Source organism: Salvelinus namaycush, chromosome 34 (genome assembly GCF_016432855.1).
Source record: "Salvelinus namaycush isolate Seneca chromosome 34, SaNama_1.0, whole genome shotgun sequence".
NCBI classification, from domain to species: domain Eukaryota; kingdom Metazoa; phylum Chordata; class Actinopteri; order Salmoniformes; family Salmonidae; genus Salvelinus; species Salvelinus namaycush.
The window spans coordinates 24,242,146-24,266,050 of NC_052340.1; the positions used below are offsets into that span (position 1 = coordinate 24,242,146).

General features: G+C 45.6%; 1 protein-coding gene across 1 annotated transcript in view; it reads left to right on the top strand.

Moving 5' to 3' along the window:
• Positions 1 to 115: 115 nt before the first annotated feature.
• atm (ATM serine/threonine kinase) overlaps positions 116 to 23,905 on the top strand; it is a 33,855-nt gene continuing 10,065 nt past the window's right edge. The window contains exons 1-40 of the mRNA XM_038973752.1: positions 116 to 194; positions 532 to 661; positions 750 to 871; positions 1,709 to 1,854; positions 7,368 to 7,532; positions 7,939 to 8,104; positions 8,459 to 8,697; positions 8,915 to 9,084; positions 9,258 to 9,433; positions 9,570 to 9,941; positions 10,086 to 10,283; positions 13,172 to 13,273; positions 13,381 to 13,606; positions 13,689 to 13,820; positions 13,910 to 14,035; positions 14,143 to 14,232; positions 14,374 to 14,569; positions 14,814 to 15,007; positions 15,154 to 15,236; positions 15,331 to 15,486; positions 15,585 to 15,660; positions 15,782 to 15,912; positions 16,042 to 16,159; positions 16,248 to 16,418; positions 17,187 to 17,350; positions 17,744 to 17,987; positions 19,535 to 19,653; positions 19,751 to 19,877; positions 20,050 to 20,249; positions 20,409 to 20,583; positions 20,734 to 20,892; positions 21,023 to 21,155; positions 21,278 to 21,373; positions 21,544 to 21,715; positions 22,129 to 22,270; positions 22,397 to 22,573; positions 22,741 to 22,918; positions 23,135 to 23,243; positions 23,518 to 23,676; positions 23,764 to 23,872. Coding sequence (XP_038829680.1) covers positions 590 to 661; positions 750 to 871; positions 1,709 to 1,854; positions 7,368 to 7,532; positions 7,939 to 8,104; positions 8,459 to 8,697; positions 8,915 to 9,084; positions 9,258 to 9,433; positions 9,570 to 9,941; positions 10,086 to 10,283; positions 13,172 to 13,273; positions 13,381 to 13,606; positions 13,689 to 13,820; positions 13,910 to 14,035; positions 14,143 to 14,232; positions 14,374 to 14,569; positions 14,814 to 15,007; positions 15,154 to 15,236; positions 15,331 to 15,486; positions 15,585 to 15,660; positions 15,782 to 15,912; positions 16,042 to 16,159; positions 16,248 to 16,418; positions 17,187 to 17,350; positions 17,744 to 17,987; positions 19,535 to 19,653; positions 19,751 to 19,877; positions 20,050 to 20,249; positions 20,409 to 20,583; positions 20,734 to 20,892; positions 21,023 to 21,155; positions 21,278 to 21,373; positions 21,544 to 21,715; positions 22,129 to 22,270; positions 22,397 to 22,573; positions 22,741 to 22,918; positions 23,135 to 23,243; positions 23,518 to 23,676; positions 23,764 to 23,872 — 6,090 coding nt within the window. The 5' untranslated portion in view covers positions 116 to 194; positions 532 to 589. The remainder of the gene's footprint in view (positions 195 to 531; positions 662 to 749; positions 872 to 1,708; positions 1,855 to 7,367; positions 7,533 to 7,938; positions 8,105 to 8,458; positions 8,698 to 8,914; positions 9,085 to 9,257; positions 9,434 to 9,569; positions 9,942 to 10,085; positions 10,284 to 13,171; positions 13,274 to 13,380; positions 13,607 to 13,688; positions 13,821 to 13,909; positions 14,036 to 14,142; positions 14,233 to 14,373; positions 14,570 to 14,813; positions 15,008 to 15,153; positions 15,237 to 15,330; positions 15,487 to 15,584; positions 15,661 to 15,781; positions 15,913 to 16,041; positions 16,160 to 16,247; positions 16,419 to 17,186; positions 17,351 to 17,743; positions 17,988 to 19,534; positions 19,654 to 19,750; positions 19,878 to 20,049; positions 20,250 to 20,408; positions 20,584 to 20,733; positions 20,893 to 21,022; positions 21,156 to 21,277; positions 21,374 to 21,543; positions 21,716 to 22,128; positions 22,271 to 22,396; positions 22,574 to 22,740; positions 22,919 to 23,134; positions 23,244 to 23,517; positions 23,677 to 23,763; positions 23,873 to 23,905) is intronic.

Consider the following 23,905-nt stretch of genomic DNA (forward strand, 5'->3'; position numbering starts at 1 on the left):
TATTACAGTAAATGGACTCACTTTTGCCAACACCAGAAAAACTAGACACTCGTGCGATTTCTCTGTGACCCGGTTGTGAAGTATCTTTTTCAACCGTGGGGGGCGCGGTTTTGCTGCGTGCGCACGTCAACATGTCAAAATCCCTTCTATCTTTGGTGGAAGTTTCACTTTATATGAGGAGAAAAAACATCAAGGTATGAAATAACCGAGCATCAATATCAAATGTGATGGGTTTGATATGTGACTCTTTTAAAATGGATTATTTTGGTGTTATGTGTGAATTCAATACCATGCTTGCTATTATTGCAAGCTAACTGCAGCAGCTTTAGCTTGCTAGTTAGCTAGCTAGCTATTTTTCATCAACCAGGAGTATTCATTGTGAATTAGTATGATTTGTTATGAAGCTAGGCTTGCTACACTCTTTCCAAAGTGATGAAATTGTTGACACTTTTGTTTGATCAATGCATCATATCTGTTTAATTTGTCATACTTGTCATCAACATCATGCATGTCATTATCATTTGTTTTTAGAGATGCATACCCCCCCCCAAATCTGTTGATGGAACCTGATACACGACCCTAGAGCATCATGAGCTTGGTCCTACACGAGCTCCTGGTCTGCTGCAGAGGTTTAGAGAATGACAAAGCAACTGAGAGAAAGGTAACTTATATCACTCATAAAATCAGTGCATTGAATCAATAGGCCTATTTCAACATCTGTACACAGAACATTCTGTTCTTGTATCCAGAAAGAGGCTGATCGCTTCAGACAGCTCATCCGGTCTCCTGACACAGTGGAGGAGCTGGATCGCATTTCTGGAACCAGAGCTGCTAAAAGTTCCAAGCAGCTCACCTGGAATGCAGTCTTCAGGTACTATTGCTTCCTACACTGTGTATGACACAATTCCCACTAATAGGGGACTAATAGGCTGACCACACCGCTCGCGCACGCGACGTGAGCTTTGCAAAATAAATTTAGAAATCCATGTTATTCAATTATTGCACCCACACTGCTCGCGTCTGCGTTGCCATGGGCTAAAATAGAAACCAGTTCTATTTCTGACGCATATCGCGCTGCAAGTCCTGCCTCTCTCATCTCCTCATTGGTTTATAGAAGCAGGTACCCACGTGCCATCTCCTCATTGGTTATACCCATGTGGGTGATTGAAAGATTAACTGTTTTGCCAGTCGTCGTGGTAATACTATGAAAGTTTAGATGCCAATCACCATATAAGTTCAACGATGAAAAAGCCTGGAAGGAGGAGAGATGACTAGAAACGATTCGGTTGACCATTTTATCTATGGATTAATTGTCGGAGTAGAGGACCTTGTGCATTTCAGGTAAAATAACAACTCAATGTTTATATCCCAGGACAAATTAGCTAGCAACAGCAAGCTAGTAAATAAGACAAATTAGCTAGCAAGTGCAAGCTAACTAGCTAAATTGCCATAAATGTTTAATGCTTTTTGACCTGTCCCCAAATTAATGTAATTGGTTTAGAGTTTGTTTTGATATTTTAACCTGCGTGTCGTGATCGCGTTTGGTGTAAGGGGACAAAATATATTTATGCACGATAGCGCATGATGGCGCACGGTTTGGGTTCCGTGTAAGGTGTAGCCAGGCTACTATTTTATTGATTAAGTCCATCGCTTTGCGTTCTCACTGTTTGCGTTCGCACTGTTTGCGTTCTCACTGCCTTTCTTTCAGGTTTCTGCAGAAGTATCTGCAGAAAGAGACTGAGCTGCTCCAGTCAGGGAAAGCCAACGTGTCAGCCACCACACAGGCTAACCGTCAGAAGAAGATGCAGGAGATCAGCAGCCTGGTCAAATACTTCATCCGCTGTGCCAACAAGAGTAAGGGTTTGGAGAATCACATACCAGATAAGATCATAGACCTATAGAGCCTAATGTCCATGTAACAGTACTCTTCTTGCGTTGTGTACAATCATCGACACGGACTCCAACTTGTAGCACTAGGTCTTGGAGATGTATTCTGATACACTGCATCTTGTGTGATGATCTAATAATATTTACAAAAAATTGATATAATTGTAAAAATATTTTTTGACCACCTAATAGATAAAACTAAAAGGTAAAGCTGCGTATATTGAAGATGCAGACCAAATAAAATAAAATGTATTTATATAGCCCTTCGTACACCAGCTGATATCTCAAAGTGCTGTACAGAAACCCAGCCTAAAACCCCAAACAGCAAGCAATGCAGGTGTAGAAGCACGGTGGCTAGGAAAAACTCCCTAGAAAGGCCAAAACCTAGGAAGAAACCAAGAGAGGAACCAGGCTATGAGGGGTGGCCGGTCCTCTTCTGGCTGTGCCGGGTGGAGATTATAACAGAACATGGCCAAGATGTTCAAATGTTCATAAATTACCAGCATGGTCAAATAATAATAATCACAGTAGTTGTCGAGGGTGCAACAAGTCAGAACCTCAGGAGTAAATGTCAGTTGGCTTTTCATAGAGAGTATCTCTACTGCTCCTGCAGTCTCTAGAGAGTTGAAAACAGCAGGTCTGGGACAGGTAGCACGTCCGGTGAACAGGTCAGGGTTCCATAGCCGCAGGCAGAACAGTTGAAACTGGAGCAGCAGCACGGCCAGGTTGACTGGAGACAGACCCTGCTTTAAAACAGTCACTAAATATTCCAGTTGTTAGACTATTCTCCATGAGAATTAGAGTGAAAAGTGGTTGATCAATATCCCTCATAGGTAAAAATGCCTGTTACATGTTAATTACACTCAACGACTTTAAAACATCCACGTAATAAAAGAAACCACCATAAGAGACTATCATATTCGTCACATTACCATCTTGTAACCTCTAATCATGGTCACAATGTCAAAACAAATAAAAGATGTCAATACCATTGACCCTCTGTATTCACATATTAACCTTCAAGTGCTAACTTTCTGCTGATTCATAATCTCAATCAGTCTAGACACTGGTTTACCTAATACGACCCAGAGTACCTTCAACTGCATGAAGAGTGACAGTGTAGTGTTGCAATAGTGGGTCTGTCAACACAGTCAGTGCGTAACTGATCAGGTAAGGAATGGTCCGAGTTTGGTAGGTCAGTACGGATATTGTAAGCAGACTGGTCAATTAGCTCACTCACTACACTGTTACGGTCTGGGTCAGATTCTTGAAGACTCTCTGATCAAGGCATACCTTCCAGCTGCAGTACATCTTCCACAGAATCCAAAGGTGGTATGTCCTGAGCATCCAAGGATCGCACATCACCCTCCAAGCTTGGGTCACCTGTTCCTTCAGAAGGCAACTCCGACACCCACACTTTTGTTCTCTACTCAGCATCATCACCCACGGCAGTTCCATGGCAGCTGAGACCACAAAGCCGTCCTCAGAATCTGTTAATCTAGACATCTGTTCCATCATCAACCGCAGCATGGGGAAGAGGAAGAAAGTTGACTGGCATTATCAGGTTGCGATGTAACATATTTTCCTGTCCAGTGGAGCTGTTCTGAATCTTAAAAGGTGTGACTGTCAGCTTTCAATCCAGTGACAAGATAGACAGTATCCTCCCAAAGGTCAGCGAGCTTCTGCTTTCCGCGCTCCCCCTTGTTAGCCAGCAACACTCGATCACCAATCTACACTGGTGCTCCTCTGACTCTTCTGTCGTACAGGTCAACATGCCTCAACTGCTTAGCTGCAGATGCATGTACTGTATTCATGGCTTCTTTCAGATATCTCCTCAAGGACTGAACAAACTGGTCATAGTCGACAACTTCTGGGTTCTCTGACAGAGCCAAAGACTATCAACAGGCAGTCTTGGTGTCCTCCCAAACATTAACAGTAAAGGGACAAAGCCTGTGGTCTCGTGGATTGTACAATTGTACGCAAACGTAAGAGACTTCAGCGCCTGAGGCCATCTGTGCTTTGCTCTCGTTGGCAGGGCCCGGATCATGTTTCCCAACATCCTATTCATCCTTTCGCATGACCCGTTCCCCATCGAATGGTACGGCGTGGTGTGAGACTTCTGAACACCTGCAACCCTCAAGAGTTCTGCTATTAAAGCGCTCTCAAAGTTGGCTCCTTGATCCGAGTGTATACGGCGAGGCATCCCATAGACACAGAAATACTTGTTCCACAACTGATGAGCAACAGACTTAGCAGACTGGTTCGGACACAATAAGGAATGAGCCAACTTTGTAAAGTGGCCAGTAACAACACATCCAAGGACTTGTTTGAAGAATTTTTAGCAGACAAAAAGTCGATGCACACTAGTTTGAGAGGCTCAGTTGTTATTATGCTCTCCAGAGGAGCTCTGGCTTCCGGGTCAGGAGTTTTGCTCATGATGCATCTCTTGCAGCACAACATATTCCTTTACCTCCCTCTCCAGGCCATGCCAGAAGAACCTCTTGTCTTGTCAGGTAGACTGTTCTCTGTTGTCACTGGTGGCCAGCTTCATCATGGACACCCTTCAACACCATCGCGTTCATGGAGGCTGGAACCACATACAGATACATTTCTCTTTGTAACCACATTCTTCGAAACACGATACAGTACACCCATCTTCATGGTCAACTTGTCCCAACTTCTGAGAAGACACAAAACCTCAACACTCATGGGCACGGTCTCTCCAGGATGGTCTTCTCCCCCTCTCCATAAAGAAGATCACTCTGCTCATCACGCTGCTTACTCATCAGTAGATTGTGTGGCAGGACATTGACATTTGTCTGCTCTGATGGCATTACAGCCTGCGGAAGCTGTGGCAACAGCAGTGCATGTGAGCCCACATCACCATCCCAGCACCTGTGTGAATGAAGAGCCGCAACAACTTCTTGTCTTGATAAAGCACCAGATGGGGGGGTCAACAGTAGCCTGGCAGCTAATAACCACCTCGTTGGTGTCAGAGGCTTTGTCAAAGGGGTGGTTGGACCAGCGAAACACACCTTGCACTCTGTCTGTGCGCACAGCATTAGCTTCAGCTAGTAAGGTCTCGTACCGAATCCTTGTCATTCTATGGAGTGCACTGAGTCGTATGAAGGGCTATCTGCTCAAAGCATCTGCAACAAAAAATTTTGCTCCAGCACACGCTCCAGCATTGCAAGGATACATTCCATCGGCTCAGAGCCCTGGGCACCGGTCTGGGGAGCCTGGTCTGGGGAAGGCAACGCATTAGGTGATTCCATGTGGAGCCCCACAACAGGCATGGTGAGCGGCCTGACACCACCAACTTCCTGCTTCATTGTTGCGAATGCTGGACTCACCTTAGATAAGTGAGAGTACCTCCGCTCCCTCCTGTATTCATCCAACCTCTCATGAACATCTTCAGCGGTCGACTACTGTAATGGCTTGCACTTAAAGATAAGCGACAGTTCAGCGTTAGGGCAGTGTCTGAGGAACATGACTGTGAGCTCACGAGATGGGTCTTCAACACTTTTCTTTTGTCTTTTTAGACAATCTTCAGCAACCTCCATAGCCCTGTTTAGTCTGAGCCAATAGTCAAATGGTTGTTCAGTCAGAGGTAATGTGGCATAAAAGTCAGCGAGGGGCATGCTTGAAAAATAAGTGTCACTAAAATGTTGTTTCAGTATGTCAAAGATGGGACTTGGGCCTTTTATATAAATCAACAGAGGGATTGCTGCGTATGCCCACTTTAACAACATTGCGGGCCCTTCTCATAAGCCTACGCATAACCTCATCTGCTTGGTCCACCACAGATACGCCCCTTTTACGCATGTAAACCATGACCATATCCTCCCACTCATGCACTGTGCACTGTTCAGAGCCATCCCCCCCTAAAGTACACCGGCTCCTTGATAGACTTCAATACCAGGTTTCAGGCCCAACACATCCATAACCCTAGATCTGCATGCATTCCCCATAACATTGTCCCCAACATGTCCAACAATTGCCTTTGACTCCAAACAGGAGGAAATGTTTTCCCCAATGGAATGACCAATCTGCTAAACAATGTCTGCTCTGAAATCCATGGAGATGTCATAGCTCCCTGTTTTTGGCAAACCTTTTTCATTCACATCCTTGGGCGTTTCCCTGTTGAAACTATCATCAACCCCCCCAAAACCCTCCAGTTTAGGCATGTGTGTAGAAGCAACCAGAATTCTGGCTGAACCCCTACCAACAGATGGTGACAGATTAAATGTCAGGAAACCCCTACCTCTCCCAACACCTCACCTTTCATCTTATTAATGGGATATCAACACACTAAAACAAAAATGCAAAACATTTAAAAATAAAATAAATAAAAACTCACCTCAAAATGTAACATTTACAATGGTAAAAACCCAGCCTAGTTATACACTAGAATTGCAAATAAACAAGTAACACAGAAGTTATCGTTTATCCGTGAAAAGAAAGTTCCAATCAATATAGAAAGTCTCAATAAGAGAAATCACCAACTTAAGTCATCAAAAAATGGCGCACTAGCACCCTCTTGTGGCGAAACGCGATATCGCCATAAACTGCACTAGTAAAGTCTTATGTGATTCTCCAATGTCAACCACCGCGGATTTCTGATATGGAAATCCAGCGAAGGATGATCCGATCCAGAAGAACGGTCACGGCACCACTGCAACGCTACTCTTCTTGCGTTGTGTACAATCATCGACACGGCCTCCAATTTGTAGCACAAGTCATGGAGATTTATTCTGATAGAAATAGCACAAAATTGCACGTCATACAATGCACGGCTCACCATCCAACTCTGCACGCACGCAGGTTTGGTGCTTATTCACTGGGGAACGTAGTTACCAAAATAATACAACGATTACAATACACAATGTAATATTTTCAACAATGTACCTGATAAGTAGCACAAAATTGCACGTTATGCAATGCACGGTTCACCATCCGACTCTGCACTGTACAACATATACGAAACCCCCACACCAGACACAGTAAGTTGCTAGCTAGCATTAGCTGGAATTCTCTACAACAAAATGCACAAAAAACGCTTAATCTTATGTGATGTTCTAATAATATGTACAAATAAATTGTACATTCAAATCATCACTTGGGAGTGATAAATCACTTTTGACGTGGGCTTTGCAACCAACAACCTACTGCTGGTTTGGTGCTTGTTCACTGGGACGATTCTAACTTAAACATCCCCCCTCAAGCAAGTCACGCAAACCAGCCAATAAGATGCCATGTTGAGTAGGTGAAGGCAAGACAAAACTTAAACCAGTTGGCTTAACAATAAAGTGGCAAGGGGAATCACCAATATGTGTCTGAAATGGCTCCCTATTCCTTATATAGTGCACTACTTTTGACCAGGGCCTGTAGGGCTCTGATGAAAAGTAGTACCATTTTGGATGTACTGACTTTATTGTAGTCCCTCTGGGTACTTTAACCCTCCACTTCTCTCCCTACAGGAGGGCCTCGGCTGAATTGTGGTGAGCTCCTGAATCATGTGATGGAGATTCTGCGGAGCTCATTCAGCTGCTCGGCCTATGGGGAGGACTACAGCAGCATCCTGCTCAAGAACATCCTGTCTGTCCGCAAGTACTGGTGTGAGATCACCCAGCAGCAGTGGCACAGTCAGTGGTTTTTATTGTTCCTCTCTCAATACAGCAGAGACTTCAATTTTTTTTTTAATTAACTAGGCAAGTCAGTTAAGAACAAATTCTTATTTACAATGACGCCCTACCGTCGAACAGTGGGTTACCTGCCTTGTTCAGGGGCAAAATGACATATTTTTACCTTGAGCTAACAGCAGAAATCTGCCGTCAGGTGATTAAGCCAACCTTTCGGTTACTGGCCCAACACTCTAACCACTAGGCTACCTGCCACCCCTGTTGAATGTAATCTATGAATGTTAGGGGGAAGTAATTGGTGATGTTTTGGAGTAATTGCAGCTAGTAATGGGTCTGCAATGCAATGTATTGTCCAGATTTTAATTTCATTCTTGTTAGTTTCTAAACAATGAATTCTCTAATCATCTAGATTTGCTGGATCTGTATTGTGGCCTTTTCACTGGTTCCTCCAAGGCCATAAATCGTGTGCTTGTGAGCAGGATCATCCACACTGCAGTCCAGGGCTGCTGTCTGCAGACTGAGGGCTTCAGCCATACACTCTTCAGCTTCTTCTCCAGAGCACTGCTCAATGCCAGGTACGATGACAATAACTGCGAGAGGTGACCTGTATCATGCAAGGGAGTTGCTACTTGCCACCGTCATTTTCCAGTAGTTATGCGCCTCAGAGACTGTAGGTGTAAGTTGTCTAATGTGTAAACCTACTAAACTGAACTCTTAGAAATTGAGTCTACAGCAGTGGGGGCTGGTGGTAGGAGCTATAGGAGGACGGGCTCATTGTATTGGCTGGAATTGAATAAATGGAACGGCATCAAACATGTGGTTTCCATATGTTTGATACTGTTCCATTGATTCCATCCTCTGGTCTACAGTGAGACCTACCATCAAGAGACTTAATCCATTACACTGCATGTGATATGTTCTCTCTCCAGGCAGGAGAGACACTTGGCAGTGGTGGAGCACTTGGTCTCTGCTCTGAACGTCTTCCTGAGGTCTGCTGCCATGAACTGCCGTATCAGGGTGTGTCGGCTGGGTGAGGAGCTCCTGCCCTCTGTGCTCTATGTGTGGACACAGATGAGGCCCAGCACCACTCTCAAAGAGGAGATAGTAGAGTTCTTCAACCTACAGCTCTGTGTACATCATCCTAAAGGATCAACGACACAAGACACAGGTATGGCTGGAATTTTGTGGACAGACTGAAAATTTGAAAAAACACCATTGTCTTTATGAATCTGTTTCGATGTTGAACGATGAAAAATGGTGTAGAACAACAGACAAGTGTGAAGTGTTCATCACGGAAACCCTTGAAGTAGAATTATATTATAGATCATGATTGATTCAGTCCATCTGACAACTTTTCTTGACCATTCCACACCTCACTATTCCAGGAGCCTACGCTGAGGACTGGGTCAAATGGCAGAGTCTACTCTATAACCTGTATGATGCCCTGGTGAGTGAGATCAGCCAGATTGGGAGCCGGGGGAAATATGCCACAGGGTCGCGCCACATCGCTGTGAAGGAGAACCTTATGGAGCTAACTGCAGAAATCTGCCATCAGGTGATAAAGCTAAGACCCTTCGTTTTTCCATCTTGACTTCATTTAGTTCAAGACTAAAACCTGAGCTGTGCTGATATCATCTGACATAGTTCTCCAGTTTTTAAGAATGAAAATAGATGATTTTAGTATTGTTGGTCTCATCTTCATGTTTTGGGTGTTTGACTGTTTCTCAGCTCTTTAGCGAGGATTGTAACCTCCAGATTCTGGAGGTGACTCAGGCCCACCTCAGAGCCACCCAGAGAGGCAGTCCACACGGCACGCCCAGCAAGCGTAGACGCATCGAGCTGGGCTGGGAGGTTCTCCGAGACCACCTGCAGCCACACCATAGTGACTTTGACATCATACCATGGTGAGAAAAGACAATATCACACCAAGGTTCAGTGCTCATTAACTTGCCAAATATCCTTATATTTAGTACAATCAAACTCTTCACATCTCCATATCCTCTGTGTTCCCCAACTCAACAATACAATGTTCCTATCTAGGTTACAGATCACATCAGTGTTGACCTCTAAGTACCCCTCCATGGTGCCTGGCCAGGAGCTGGTTCCTCTGCTGTCCGTCCTGTGCCAGCTGCTGGGGGAGCAGCGGCGGGGTGACAGGGGGCCCTACGTGCTGCGCTGCCTGAGGGAGGTGGCTCGCTGCCAGGCCACACACCCAGAGAGGGCCCAATCCTACAGGGTTGAACTGGGCAGGCTGTGGGGCCGTGTCTGGGCCCTGGCTCTACGGGGGGTCAGCTCCCCCCAGACTGAGGCCCTCAGTCTGGCCCTGCTGTCCACCATCCTCCAGGGAGCCTTCATTCCCATTGACAGAGAGCTCTGGAAGCTCTTCTCTGGCTCGGCCTGCAAGCCCTCTGAGTGAGTCCTTGGCTTTGATGAATGACTTTGTCATATAAAGTCACTTCCTCAACATTTGATTGACTAATTTACTCTTTGCAAACTATAGTGCTTTATGTTTTTATCTCTGAAGGACGATTTCATCCTCTGTCTCTATGTCTGCAGTGCTGCTGCTCTGTGTTTGGCCCAGGCCCTTCTCAAGTGTCCTGTTCTTAAGAGCCTGGGCACTGGGTGGGACCATGCAGGGGCTGTGGAGGGGGTCGGGCCACCCAGCCTCAAGGAGAACATCATGAGCTGGCTGCTGATGAACGAACAGAGTGAAGAGGCAGAGGAGAGCTCAAGACCACACCCCATCATCTGCAGGTGGGCAGTTTATCACTGGGCTCATATCACATTTGTATTCACGCTTAACCTCTCTGCTAGTGTTGTCTAAATCAAATCAAATCTTATTAGTCACATGCGCCAAATACAACCGCTGTAGACCTTACAGTGAAATACTTACTTACGAGCCTCTTACCAACAATGCAGTTTCAAAAAAATACGGGTAAGAATAAGAGATAAAAGTAACAAGTAATTAAAGAGCAGCAGTAAAATAACAATAGCAAGACTTTATACAGGGGGGTACCCATACAGAGTCAATGTGCGGGGGCACCGGTTAGTTGAGGTACTATGTACATGTAGGTAGGGTTATTAAAGTGACTATGCATAGATGACAACAGAGAGTAGCAGTGGTGTAAAGAGGGGAGGGGGGGGGGCAGCAATGCAAATAGTCTGGGTAGCCATTTGACTAAATGTTCAGGAGTCTTATGGTATGGGAGTAGAAGCTGTTTAGAAGCGTCTTGGACCTAGACTTGGCGCTCCGGTACCGCTTGCCATGCGGTAGGAGAGAGAACAGTCTATGACTAGGGTGGCTGGAGTCTTTGACAATTTTTAGGGCCTTCCTCTGACACCGCCTGGTATAGAGGTCCTGGATGGCAGGAAGCTTAGCCCCAGTGAGGTACTGGGCCGTTCGCACTACCCTCTGTAGTGCCTTGCGGTCGGAGGCTGAGCAGTTGCATACCAGGCAGTGATGCAACCAGTCAGGATGCTCTCGATGCTGCAGCTGTAGAACCTTTTGAGGATCTGAGGAACCATGCCAAATCTTTTCAGTCTCCTGACGGGGAATAGGTTTTGTTGTGCTCTCTTCACGACTGTCTTGGTGTGCTTGGACCATGTTAGTTTGTTGGTGATGTGGACACCAAGGAATTTGAAGCTCTCAACCTGCTACACTACAGCCCCGTCGATGAGAATGGGGGTGTGCTTGGTCCTCTTTTTCCTGTAGTCCACAATCATCTCCTTTGCCTTGATCACGTTGAAGGAGAGGTTGTTGTCCTGGCACCACACGGCCAGGTCTCTGACCTCCTCCCTATAGGCTGTCTCGTCATTGTCGGTGATCAGGCCTACCACTGTTGTGTCATCGGCAAGTTTAATTCTGGTGTTGGAATCCTGCCTGGCCACGCAGTCATGAGTGAACAGGGAGTACAGGAGGGGACTGAGCACACACCCCTGAGGAGCCCCAGTGTTGAGGATCAGCGTGGCAGACATGTTGTTGCCTACACTTACCACCTGGGGGTGGCCCGTCAGGAAGTCCAGGATCCAGTTGCAGAGGGAGGTGTTTAGTCCCAGGGTCCTTAGCTTATTGATGAGCTTTGAGGGCACTATGGTGTTGAACGCTGAGCTGTAGTCAATTAATAGCATTCTCACATAGGTGTTCCTTTTGTCCAGGTGTGAAAGGGCAGTGTGGAGTGCAATAGAGATTGCATCATCTGTGGATCTGTTGGGGTGGTATGCAAATTGAAGTGGGTCTAGGGTTTCTGGGATGATGCTGTTGATGTGAGCCATGACCAGACTTTCAAAGCACTTCATGGCTACAGACATGAGTGCTACGAGTCGGTAGTCATTGAGACAGGTTACCTTAGTGTTCTTGGGCACAGGCACTATGGTGGTCTGCTTTAAACATGTTGGTATTACAGACTCAGACAGGGAGAGGTTGAAAATGTCAGTGAAGACACTAGTTGGTTAGCGCATGCTCGCCGTACACGTCCTGTTAATCCGACTGGCCCTGCGGCCTTGTGAATGTTGACCTGTTTAAAGGTCTTGTTCACATCGGCTGCGGAGAGCGTGATCACACAGTCTTCCGGAACAGCTGGTGCTCTCATGCATGTTTCAGTGTTATTTTCCTCAACGCGAGCATAGAAGTAGTTTAGCTCGTCTAGTAGGCTTGTGTCACTGGGCAGCTCTCGGCTGTGCTTCCCTTTGTAGTCTGTAATGGTTTGCAAGCCTTGCCACATCCGACGAGTGTCAGAGCCGGTGCAGTACGATTCGATCTTAGTTCTGTATTGGATCTTTGCCTGTTTAATGGTTCGTCGGAGGGCATAGTGGGATTTCTTATAAGCTTCCGGGTTAGTGTCCCGCTCCTTGAAAGCGGCAGCTTTAGCTCAGTGCGGATGCTGCCTGTAATCCATTGCTTCTGGTTGGGGTATGTACGCACGGTCACTGTGGGGACGACGTCATCGATGCACCTATTGATGAAGCCAATGACTGATGTGGTGTACTCCTCAATGCCATCGGATGAATCCCGGATTATATTCCAGTCTGTGCTAGCAAAACAGTCCTGTAGCTTAGCATCTGCTTCATCTGACTACTTTTTTATTGATCTAGTCACTGGTGCTTCCTTTTTTATTTTTTGCTTGTAAGCAGGATTCAGGAGGATAGAATTATGGTCAGATTTGCCAAATAGAGGCCGAGGGAGAGCTTTGTATGCGTCTCTGTGTGTGGAGTATAGGCGGTCCAGACTTCTTTTTCCTCTGGTTGCACATTTATATACATGCTGATAGAAATTTGGTAAAATGGATTTAAGTTTCCCTAAATTAAAGTCCCCGGCTACTAGGAGCGTCGCCTCTGGGTGAGCGTTTTCTTGTTTGCTTATGGCGGAATACAGCTCATTCAATGCTGTCTTAGCGCCAGCCTCTGACTGTGGTGGTATGTAAACAGCTACAAAGAATACAGATGAAAACTCTCTTGGTAGGTAGTGTGGTCTACAGCTTATCTTGAGATACTCTACCTCAAGCAAGCAAAACTTTGAGACTTCCTTAGATATCGTGCACCAGCTGTTATTTACTAGTGGGATTATTTTGTCTTGGTACAATGTTTTATGTCTAATTGTTTTAACACATTCCTAATAAGAGTTTGTCTTATTCCTCTTTTCACAGGGATTTTCCTCATAACCTAATCCCCAGAATCCTTGTGCCTTTGACCCTCAAAGACACCCGAGCTGGCATTATGTTTCTCCTTGGAGCAAAGGGACTTGAGAGGTGAGGGAAATATTTATCTAAAACCGATAAATTCAACCATATTGTCATCAGTGTCAACATAACTCCATAGATTTCATGCCACCTTCAATCTTTCCCTCTGCCTAAAGTGCTGTGATGCAAGATCAAACACAAGTGGAAGTTAAAGGTGCCCTGAGTGAGATTGAGAGCATGTACCTGCAGTTCAGCTTTGACGAGATGCCCTCTAACCCCATGGTGAAAGAGATGGTGTCCTCAGCCGGCACCCAGCTCACTGTTGTCCCCAGCCTAAAACACAAGCTGGAGCAGGGCCTCTTGTCTGTGGCTGACCACCTACTCAACTGCTACTCCCCAGATGTGAGTGAATGCCTATGTTAGAACCATGGTTGTGTGAGTTGGTGTATGTTCAAAGTAAGTACTGCGTGTCTTTTCTCCTCAGTCTCAGACCACACCACCAGAATGCCTGGTTCGTTGTTCAAGTCTCCTTACTGGCGTTTTAGCAGGATATGTCTCTACTGGTCTCCTGACTGAGGAAGAAGCCTGCCATTCCCAACTCTTCCTAAAGGCCAAGGTAGTCTGAACGGGTTGATAACATTTCTTTAATGCCTGCTGAAAGCCACATATATGTATTTCATTGTATATTCTGTTGGCTTTTCGAAGGCACTGGTTCAGGATTTTAGTGAGTACATATCTAATGTGAAGGTGAAGATGGCAGAGGATGGGACAATGACCACACTCAGGTCTGTCATGCGGCTGTGCACACAGTGTGTCAACAGAGGGGTTAAGGTAAAACGAGCATTCTTCCTCGTCGTTATCATCACCATCAACATCTGTGTTTAAAATCTGGCTCTATATTTGTACTTTCATTTACTTCCACATATCCTCTCCCACAGGACAGTATGAGCTCTGTCTCTTGCAACTTGTTCATGAAGATTTTCCCTGCGAGACTTTTGACTGAACTGGCAGAAATATGCAAACTGTTGGTGAGTCATGGAGAGTTTGCTTTCTGTCCCATCAACCATCGTTTTGACCATTTTTAATAACCATAATTTGGACCTGTATAACCACTCTATAATGATCTGAATTCTGTAAGCTCACCCTGTGTCTGTGTCTCTAACTCACAGCTGAACAGCTCCTGTAAGAGAGGCAGTGTGGGGATTGAGGAGGAGACCACAGATGAGGACTGGGACATGACGAGGACACAGGCTGACCAGCAGGAGGACATTGACCTGTTTGATGATGGAGACGAACCACAGACCAGCACATCTAAGGGGACTCACAGACAGAATGTGGACCCCAATGACACCCAGTGTGGTCCTGGCAAGTGGATGATATCCCACATGTAAAATTAACCCCTCAGCGTCAGCCGCTATGCCAGGATAATATAGGTTGAGGTGGAGCTATTGACATATTGTGTACACCCCATCTGATTCTCTCAGATCAATGAGATATTTCCAGAGGTAGGGGCTTGGGGGATGATAATCAGACCAGGCATTGTCCTCCAAGCATTTCTATGAATCAACCAATGACCAGATGGTCATTTAAATACTCTATCTTCTCCTAGATGCTAAAAGCCTACTGGCTGAGGAGCATTTGGCCCAGCAGGATTTAGCCATCTTGGCCAGTCTGGAGTTCCTGTCCCTGTGTGTATCGGCTGAGTTTATCCACGGGCTCTCTTTCAAACCAGTGGAGGTCCGCCGCAAGTTACTACTGCTGCTGGAGCAGATAGACTGCACCAAGCCACTACACCTCAACATGGTGAGTGACCAGGACTGTGTAGTGTGGTCAATGTTGCACAGCTAATTGTTGTTCCCTACCAATCATGTTGGAAATGATGACGGATGATGATCTTTTATCTCTAACATGGAATACTAATAGTTCATTATTTTCCTGTCCCCCCTCAGTACCTGGTCCTTCTGAAGAAACTACCTGCTGAGGACACATCGCTGGCAGCTGAAGAGTTTGACTCACTCCTCAGCCCTCTGGCGTAAGGAAGGCCTCTGTTTCTAGATTCATATGTCAAGTATACTATGCTATACAGTAGGTGCTGGAGACATTAGGAGTTTTTTTTGTGCTTGCAGGGATCTTTGCTCATTGTACCGCCAGGACCAGGAGATCTGTGCTGCAGTGCTGCTGGGTCTGCTACCGTCTATCCGTAGTCTGGGCCGTACTCAGGACCAGCATAATGACATGAGACACGTCCAGGGAGCTCTGCTCCAAGTGGTCTCTGGATTCTGGTCAGCACCAAAGTCTCGATTTTTGTATTTTGACTTCACAATAATTATTTTTCTTTGTTCTAGAATTGAACTTCCAACTTTTTAATGGTCTCTTCTAGCATTTTGGGCAGAACGGGGAAATGCACAGCAATTGTAAAGGTGGCATTAATTCACTGTCTACTGGCTCTACTGGAGGTGAGCTCACAATGTTTTAAAATCACAGCATAGTAACTGCCCATGATAACCACCCTGTCTTTAGGTAGATAGAGGGTAATAACACCAAACATTTACTTCCCTGTCTCTCCCCCTATGTCAGGCTGACCCTTGCTGTAAGTGGGCGGTCCTTACCCTGAGGGAGGAGGAGCTTCCAGTGTCCGTCATCCTCCCGTCCCACCTGTCCGACTCTCACCATCACGTACGAATGCTTGCAGCCATGACAGTGGAAAGGTTGGTTTTACCGACAGAACACTCTCTCACCAGCCTTAATTCCATCACAGAGGCTAATGTCTCTCAAGTTAAAAAGTAAATATTTACATGTTTGACATATCTACCATGCATGCTCTCTTCCATCCATAGGCTGTTCTTGGAGATGACACCAGACAGCTTGGAGAAGAGAAAGATGCTTCCTCTGAAATGCCAGCAGACAGCCTTTGAGAACATCTACCTGAAAGCCCAAGAAGGGATGAGGGTCCAGGTAAGCCTGTCTTTCACATATTACTCTGACAGACGTTTTTATGGCCAGTCCGTCTCACTATCCCTCTGCTCTCCCTGGTGTGTCACAGAAGAACAGCTCTCCTGAAGACCTGAGTGACGAGACCTTTAACCGCAAGGCCACGCTGCTGAAGAGTGTGTCGGTGGTGCTGTGCTGCAGCCCCGTCTGTGAGAAACAGTCCCTCTTCGCCCTCTTCCAGTCCTACAAGGAGAACAACATAGAGGAGCCGCTCATCAAAAAGGTAAGGGAAATTCATTTGGCTACACATATTTACGGTCTCATCAATTATTATGTTTTGTATTCATGTTTCTTAAACTGAAAGCACTTTATAGTGTATGTAGGTAACTCGCCCTTTCCACCAGTGGTGGAAAAAGTACCCAATTGTCATACTTGAGTAAAAGTAAAGATGCCTTAATAGAAAAGGATTCAAGTGAAAGTCACCAAGTAAAATATTACTTGAGTAAATGTAATTGCTAAAATATACTTAAGTATCAAAAGTAAAAGTCGAAAACATTTCAAATTCCTTATATTAAGCAATTCAGACAGCATCATTTTCATGTTTTTTATTTATTTACGGATAGCCAGGGGCATGCTCCAACACTGACATCATTTACAAACTAAGCATGTGTTTGGTGAGTCCGCCAGATCATAGGCAGTAGGGATGACCAGGGATGTTCTCTTGATAAGTGTGTGAATTAGACAATTTTCCTGTCCTGCTAAGCATTCAAAATGTAACGAGTACTTTTGGGTGTCAGTGAAAATGTATGGAGTAAAAAGTACATCATTTTCTTTAGGAATGTAATAAAGTAAAAGTTGTCAAAAATATAAATAGTCAAGTACAGATACCCCAAAAAACGACTTAAGTAGTACTTTCAAATATTTTTACTTAAGTACTTTACACAACTGCTTTCCACCGTCACTACATACAGTATCTCTCTGACTACTGTATCAATATGCTATGATATTGACAGACTGAATGTTAACCTGGTTTGTCTCTCACCCCCTGTAGGTCCTGGGCAGTGTGTCCAGAGCTCTGGGCTACAGGAGTGTGGAGGCATTTGTCAGCTCTCACCTGGATTACCTGGTGGCAGAGTGGCTGGGCCAGCATGGCTACACTCTGGAGTCCTTCCCATACACTCTGCTCAACCACGCCACTCTCAAGGACTTCTACAGGTAGGTGCCACAAGCTTAGTTTACGTTCTACATTTCATGTTTTACTTTAGTTTATTTAGTAAACATTTTCTTCACTCTATTTTTTTAACTGCATTGTTGGTTAAGGGCTTGTAAGTAAGCATTTCACGGTAAGGTCTGCACCTGTTTATATTTATTTCATTTTTTATTTAACCTTTATTTAACTCGGTTACTACTCAAATTCGGCGCATCCCATACGTTTTATGTCCATAAAATGACTTTGTGAATTTACTGATCTGACAGAATTGAGGTGAAAGTAGAGTTTCTACCATATTGCTTTCACCTATTCAATCATGTCAGATCACCTTAAGGAAGGAAGGAAAGAAGGAATGATGCATCTAAAGATTTATTTGTTGTTTCTTTGTTTTATCCCAGCTCCTCCTATCAGGTCCTTATCCCACACCTGGTCTTCCTGGATGACTTTAAGCAGGTGAAGTCCATCAGCACCCACCTGGGTAAGGACTGGAAGAAGCTGCTGGCCAACTGCTTCCCTAAGATCATGGTTAACATCCTGCCCTACTTTGCCGTGTCGGGCCAGGATGCCCAAGTGGCCCAGCAGAGAGAGAAGGCCCACAGGGTCTATGACCTACTCAAGGACAGCAACTGCCTGGGCAAACCGGTGAGGAAGACACGCTTGGAGTCTCTGTGCCTGCAGCTGATGGGCTTAAAACTCTGTAGGATGTTATCATGTATAAACCAGGCTTTTCACTTCATCCCCTGAAGTGGCTGAATTTAAATGGAATTGACTCCAACCCTGGTGCCAGGTTTGCTAACTGTCGTGGAAATTTTTATCAGAAAGGAAGAGAAAGACTGTAGATTCTTCAAAACTTCAACCAAGCAAAATATAAAAAGTTGAAGGACAGGGCTTTCTTACACTACTACATTGTCTTTGTAAATGGCTTCTGTTGAGCCAGTTATTTTACCTTCATATGGTTCAAAACATTCTTATGGAAATCATATAAACAGTTACAAATCATTTAAACAGTTACAAATCATTTGAACAGTTACACAGGAGTACACCATTCGTCTGTACAAAGAGGGCAATCATCACGTTGACACTGTCCACACTGCCAGGGTTCAGCGTCGACCTCCTGCTTCTGCTTCCACCTAATCTGTCACGGTTTTCCAATGTAGTCCTCCAGTGACTCTTTGGCTTTCTGGGGCGGCAGGTAGGCGTGGTTAGAGCATTGGGCCAGTAACCGAAAGGTGGCTAGATCGAATCCCCGAGCTGACAAGTAAAAAATCTGTCGTTCTGCCCCTGAACAAGGCAGTTAACCCACTGTTCCTAGGCAGTCATTGTAAATAAGAATATGTTCTTCACTGACTTGCTTAGTTTAAGAAATGTAGAATAAACAAAAATATATGTATACATATTGTGTGCAACTGGATGGCTGACCAATCAGTCATTGGTGGGTAATGTTCCTTTATGCGATCACACAGTGCAGCCAGTTGGACCTGATAGGGTTCATCGTCCGTACATAATATGAATCTCTCGTCAATACACACTCAGGAAACAAAAACAAACAGTATTTGGTTAGGAACGTCTTCCTTTCTTATAATTAAAAAGGAGTAATTTCTTCTCATCAAAATATTTTTGATTTTGTACCCACATGGTATTTCTTCCTATGCACATTTAAGGTTTTAAATGTATAGCTGGTATCCCAATCAGTCTCAGCTTTTATAACCTTTGTCTACGTGGCAGTTTAGCAAATGTGTAAGAGCCTGGTGGGAACATAGTAACAAAACTGGCGTTGTCACTTGTTTGTACGCTATCTAGCTGCTGCTGCTCAAGCTAGCTTCTGTTCATATCTCCACACAGCTGTGCCCTTGAAAGATACAAAAAGAACAGGATGGACCAAAAATTGTGGTCACTCTCAGACGGCCCTTTGTCTTTGGCCGCGTGACTAAGTTACACAAGAGTGGAAGAACACTAGCTTCTTCTTACATGACAGAAACAGACAGTGGGAATGTACAGGTTTAAGGCTTATACAGGGTATGTGCGTAACAGAGTTTCTAATTTTCCCACCATACAACCCATTCGGGTTGAGCTAGCTACAATCCGCAGCAGCAGTCAAGTGAACCTGCATTAGAAGCTGTAAAAGCAGTCTTTAATGTCTGTCTCTCTCACAGACCTAACTTACTGTATCACTGTTGGACTTTCCACAGCAAATCGACAGCCTGATTCACAGTAACCTGTCAGACATTGTGGTGGAGCTGTTGATGACCCTGTATGAAGGGGCTGCTACTGAGGAGGGGGGCAGAGGGGACCTGAGAAGGTTCATAGGGTAATGTTCACTACACATCACTCCTTACCACTCCACAACCACCCTTAATTGCATTCAGAACCTTTCATTGACTGTGATGTTAATATGTTCTCTGTAGGGAACTGGACCCAGCCCCAAACCCACCCTATTTCAGCTCCTATGTCATAAAAGCCACACTGGACTATCTCAGCTCGTGTCACAGTGCCAATCTCAAGTCCCTGGTGGCCATTTTATCCAAGACTCCGGTAAAATGCTCTCCTGCTCTCATCATTGTATTGCAATGGCTGTAAAATGTTATTACACAATGGAACAGAATAGGGCTTTACAAAGTTGAGTGGTTTCGTGAGCCCAATTTTTCAAAACGTTTAATCTGGAAAGGAATCCGGATTCTGTGATCCTCCTGTGTTGTGATTCTAGATCTCCATCCAGAGGATCTTACTGGCGGTGTGTCAGAAGGCAGCTGAGACGATCAATGCCTACGAGAGGCACCGCATCCTGCTGATCTACTACCTGTTTGTCAGCCTGCTGCTCAAGGAGGTCAAGGACGGCCTGGGGGGAGCCTGGGCCTTCGTCCTCCGAGACATAATTTACACACTCATCCACCACATCAACAGCAGGTTAGGGGTAAACGCACGCACGCACGCACGCACGCACACACACACACACACACACACACACAAAGTCTGCTGCTCACACACAGATCCAATGGAGTGACTCATCATTTTTGCTCTCTCTAGTAGTTAACTGTTTTTCTGCCTGTTCTTGTTTTCTGACAGGCCGGCCCAGTTGGACGAGGTGTCCAGCCGTAGTTTCTCCCTGTGTTGTGACCTACTGACCTCTGTGTGTCGCACGGCCGTGCAGTTCTGTGACGATGCTGTGGAGAGCCACCTCCAGGTCATTGTTGGTACTCTCACTGCCCAGGTGACAAACCAACTTGCTATCTCACAGCAGGTAAGACATGGTTGTATTACATGGCCAATAGACTCTTTGTATGACAAATAATAATTTGCTCTAAGTAGGTATTACACTGTTCATTGTTCTCTTTTTCCTTCTCTCTCTTGTCGCTCTTTTTTTCTTTCTCTCTGTTGATCTCTCTCTCAGGTGCTCAGTCTGTTGAAGTTCCTGGTCGTAGAGAGTCAGGACAAGCTGAAGAGTGCCATCCAGAAGTTAGAGCCCTTCCCAGACCGACCTGAGTTCAGAGAGCTGAGGGCCGTGCAGCACACACTGAAGTACAGCACAGGGAAATTCACTCTCAGACAGGTAAGGGCACTCCCTTCACACACAGGGCACAGCACACACCCTCTAACCACTCATGTATGACCTCTACAGCTGATTCACACTTCTGTCACACTATTGCCACATCCCATTAGCCTCTGTGTCTCGTCCACAGGAGATAGCCCACTTCCTGTCTGTGGCTTCCTGTGACTCCCTGCCTCTGACCAGACTGGAGGGGCTGAAGGACCTGAGGAGACAGCTCCACAACAACAAGAGCCAGATCAGACCGCTGCTGAGAGAGTGCCTCGGTCAGAGTGGGGGAGGGCTACCGTAGTCTAGATATGTTACCAGACCCATGTATCTGTGTGTGGGGGTGAGTGTGTGTTAGTTTGCCCTTTTTGAATCCTATCTCTGTACCTCTTCATTCTAGCGGACCCTGAAGAGAGTGTGTTGGTGCTGCTGGTCCTTAACCTACTACAGCTCTGTAAGCTAGCAGCCAATCACCCTGGAGGAAGAGACATCTTAGGTATGTATGGTTACCACAACCTCACTGTTGGCACTGCGTATGTTTCCTCTCTCAGCCCAAGAAAGCATCAATAATTGTTAGTGTGATAGGAAGTAGTTTCAGCCGGCTTGGCACCGTTGTGTGAAAAGGGTCTTAGTCTTTTCCTTGACCATGTGCCTATGTTTTTATAGAGGCTGCAGGGAGCTGTCTGGGAGAGCTGGGGCCTGTGGATTTCTCCACCATCGCTCTACTCCATGGGAAGGACCAGCTCAATGCCAGAGCTGTATCACTCTTCTCTCCAGTGGAACCACAGTGGCTCTACATCATCCTGAACTGCATCAACAACGCCCTCACACACCACTGGTACACCATACAGGGGTCTACGCTGACATGTTTTCAAAGAGCACATTTGCTCCAAAGTTGAAAAATGTAGGTTTAGAATTTTAGTATAGAAAAATATTATAGGTATAAATGATAAGAATTGCCACCAATTACAAAATACATTTACATTTTTTAGGGGCACTGGTGCTCCCAAAATACAATTCCAGGTAGCACAGTAAAATATTTAGGAGCATATGGGAACATAATGGTAGCAGTTTAGAGCCCTGCCATATACTGTATCTAATGGCCTGAAAGTACAATGACACTTTCCTACTAATTCAACACTGAATTTAGCCCAGGGAAGTAGCTACTGTATTGTCATAAGGTTTTCATATAGTGAGTGTGTCTTGACATGCTGTCATGTTTTGTTGTGGTCCCATGTGTTTTTCTGTCAGTATTGAGGTGAGGCAAGCTGCTGTCCAGAGTCTGAAGGACATCTTGGCCACTCAGGCTGGAGCTGACTTCTGGGAGATCCATAAAGACAACCGTGACCCCATGCTGGCTTACCTCAACCCTTTTAGATCTACCAAGAAGAAGGTTGGGCAGACTTTTCAAGACCTGAAATATCACATCCTCGTATGTGTGTCTGAATTTCGTAGTGTGTGAATTTGTTTGCATACATACGTGTGTGTGTGTGTGTTAATTATTCATTCACCTGTGCAGGTGGTCGGGATGAGTGAGGAGGTGAGCTTGGTGGCTAGGGAGCGGTTGGAGAGCCAGGACCTGTGGGTGCCTGAGGCTGGCGGCCATAAGGCCTGGTTGAAGACGCTCTGCATGGTTCTGCTGGACAGTGGAGGGGTCAGGAGTGAGGCTCTGCTGCTTTCCCGGCCCCTGTGTCTGGTGAGGGCATGGCTGTTATATTTCTAGGCCAGCACTTGTGCTAATGCTAATTTCTTGTTCAGTCAGGCATCTCTCGCTATCGCCGTTGTACACACATGTTCAATTTCGGCTCATCTTTCCAGTCAGATATCCCTGTCTCTAACCCCTATCCTTTCACATGTGTTCAGGTGAAAACAGACTTCTGCCAGAGGGTGCTGCCGCTCATCATCCATGACATCCTGCTGGGGGACTCTGACGGCTCCTGGAGGAAGCTCCTCTCCACACACATCCAGGACTTTTTCACCAGCTGTTCCAGTCGTGCCCGGGCCTCCAGCCGCTCCACCACTCCTCTCCCCTCAGACTCTGGTGGGTTTTACTCTCCATCTCTCTCTAGCTTTCTTTCTCTAGCTCTTTCTCTCTCTCTCTCTCTAGCTTTCTTTCTCTAGCTCTTTCTCTCTCTCTCTAGCTTTCTTTCTCTCTCTCTAGCTCTCTCGCTCACTGTTTATGTTTGACTTTAGACATTTCTAGTAGCTTTTTCTCCTGAAGATGAGGTCATTACAGTGATTTTTATTATCTCAGCAGGAGAGTCGGACATCTCCAACCAGGGTCCGTTGGATAAGGCCTCTCTGCGCACCATGCTCTCTGTCATTAACTATCTGAGGCAGCAACAAAGACCTCTAGAATCTGATAGGTTTGTAGATGCATTTGCTCTTATCTTCCTGACCTGTACGACTATAGAATCTACTGCACCCCTCTCTCTGTTAGGTGGTACGGTGTTTGATGCTGTTGTGTTGGTTCTAGTAACTTGTGTGGTACGGTGTTTGATGCTGTTGTGTTGGTTCTAGTAACTTGTTTGATGCTGTTGTGTTGGTTCTAGTAACTTGTGTGGTACAGTGTTTGATGCTGTTGTGTTGGTTCTAGTAACTTGTGTGGTACGGTGTTTGATGATGTTGTGTTGGTTCTAGTAACTTGTGTGGTACGGTGTGCCACTCTAACTTCTGGTTGGAGCTGAACTACCTGGAGGTGGCCAGGGCGGCCCAGTCCTGCTCAGCCCACTTCACAGCCCTGCTCTACTCTGAGATCTACGTAGACAAGATCAAGACTAACATGGAGGAGAACCGCAGGTACACTAGACATGATGGGAAATACTGATGTCTCTTATGCCTTTCTTATTCTGTGTTGTTCTCATCATTCTTTACCTCTGCTTACAGAAATCCGGCCAGAGCGTCGCGCAGAATCACATTTGATGAGAGCAGTCAGAACTTCCCCATCTTCAGTCTGACAGAGGAGAGTGTGAAAGACACTGGTATCAGTCTACAGGTAGAGTTGGTTTTGCAATTAACCTTTAGTGTT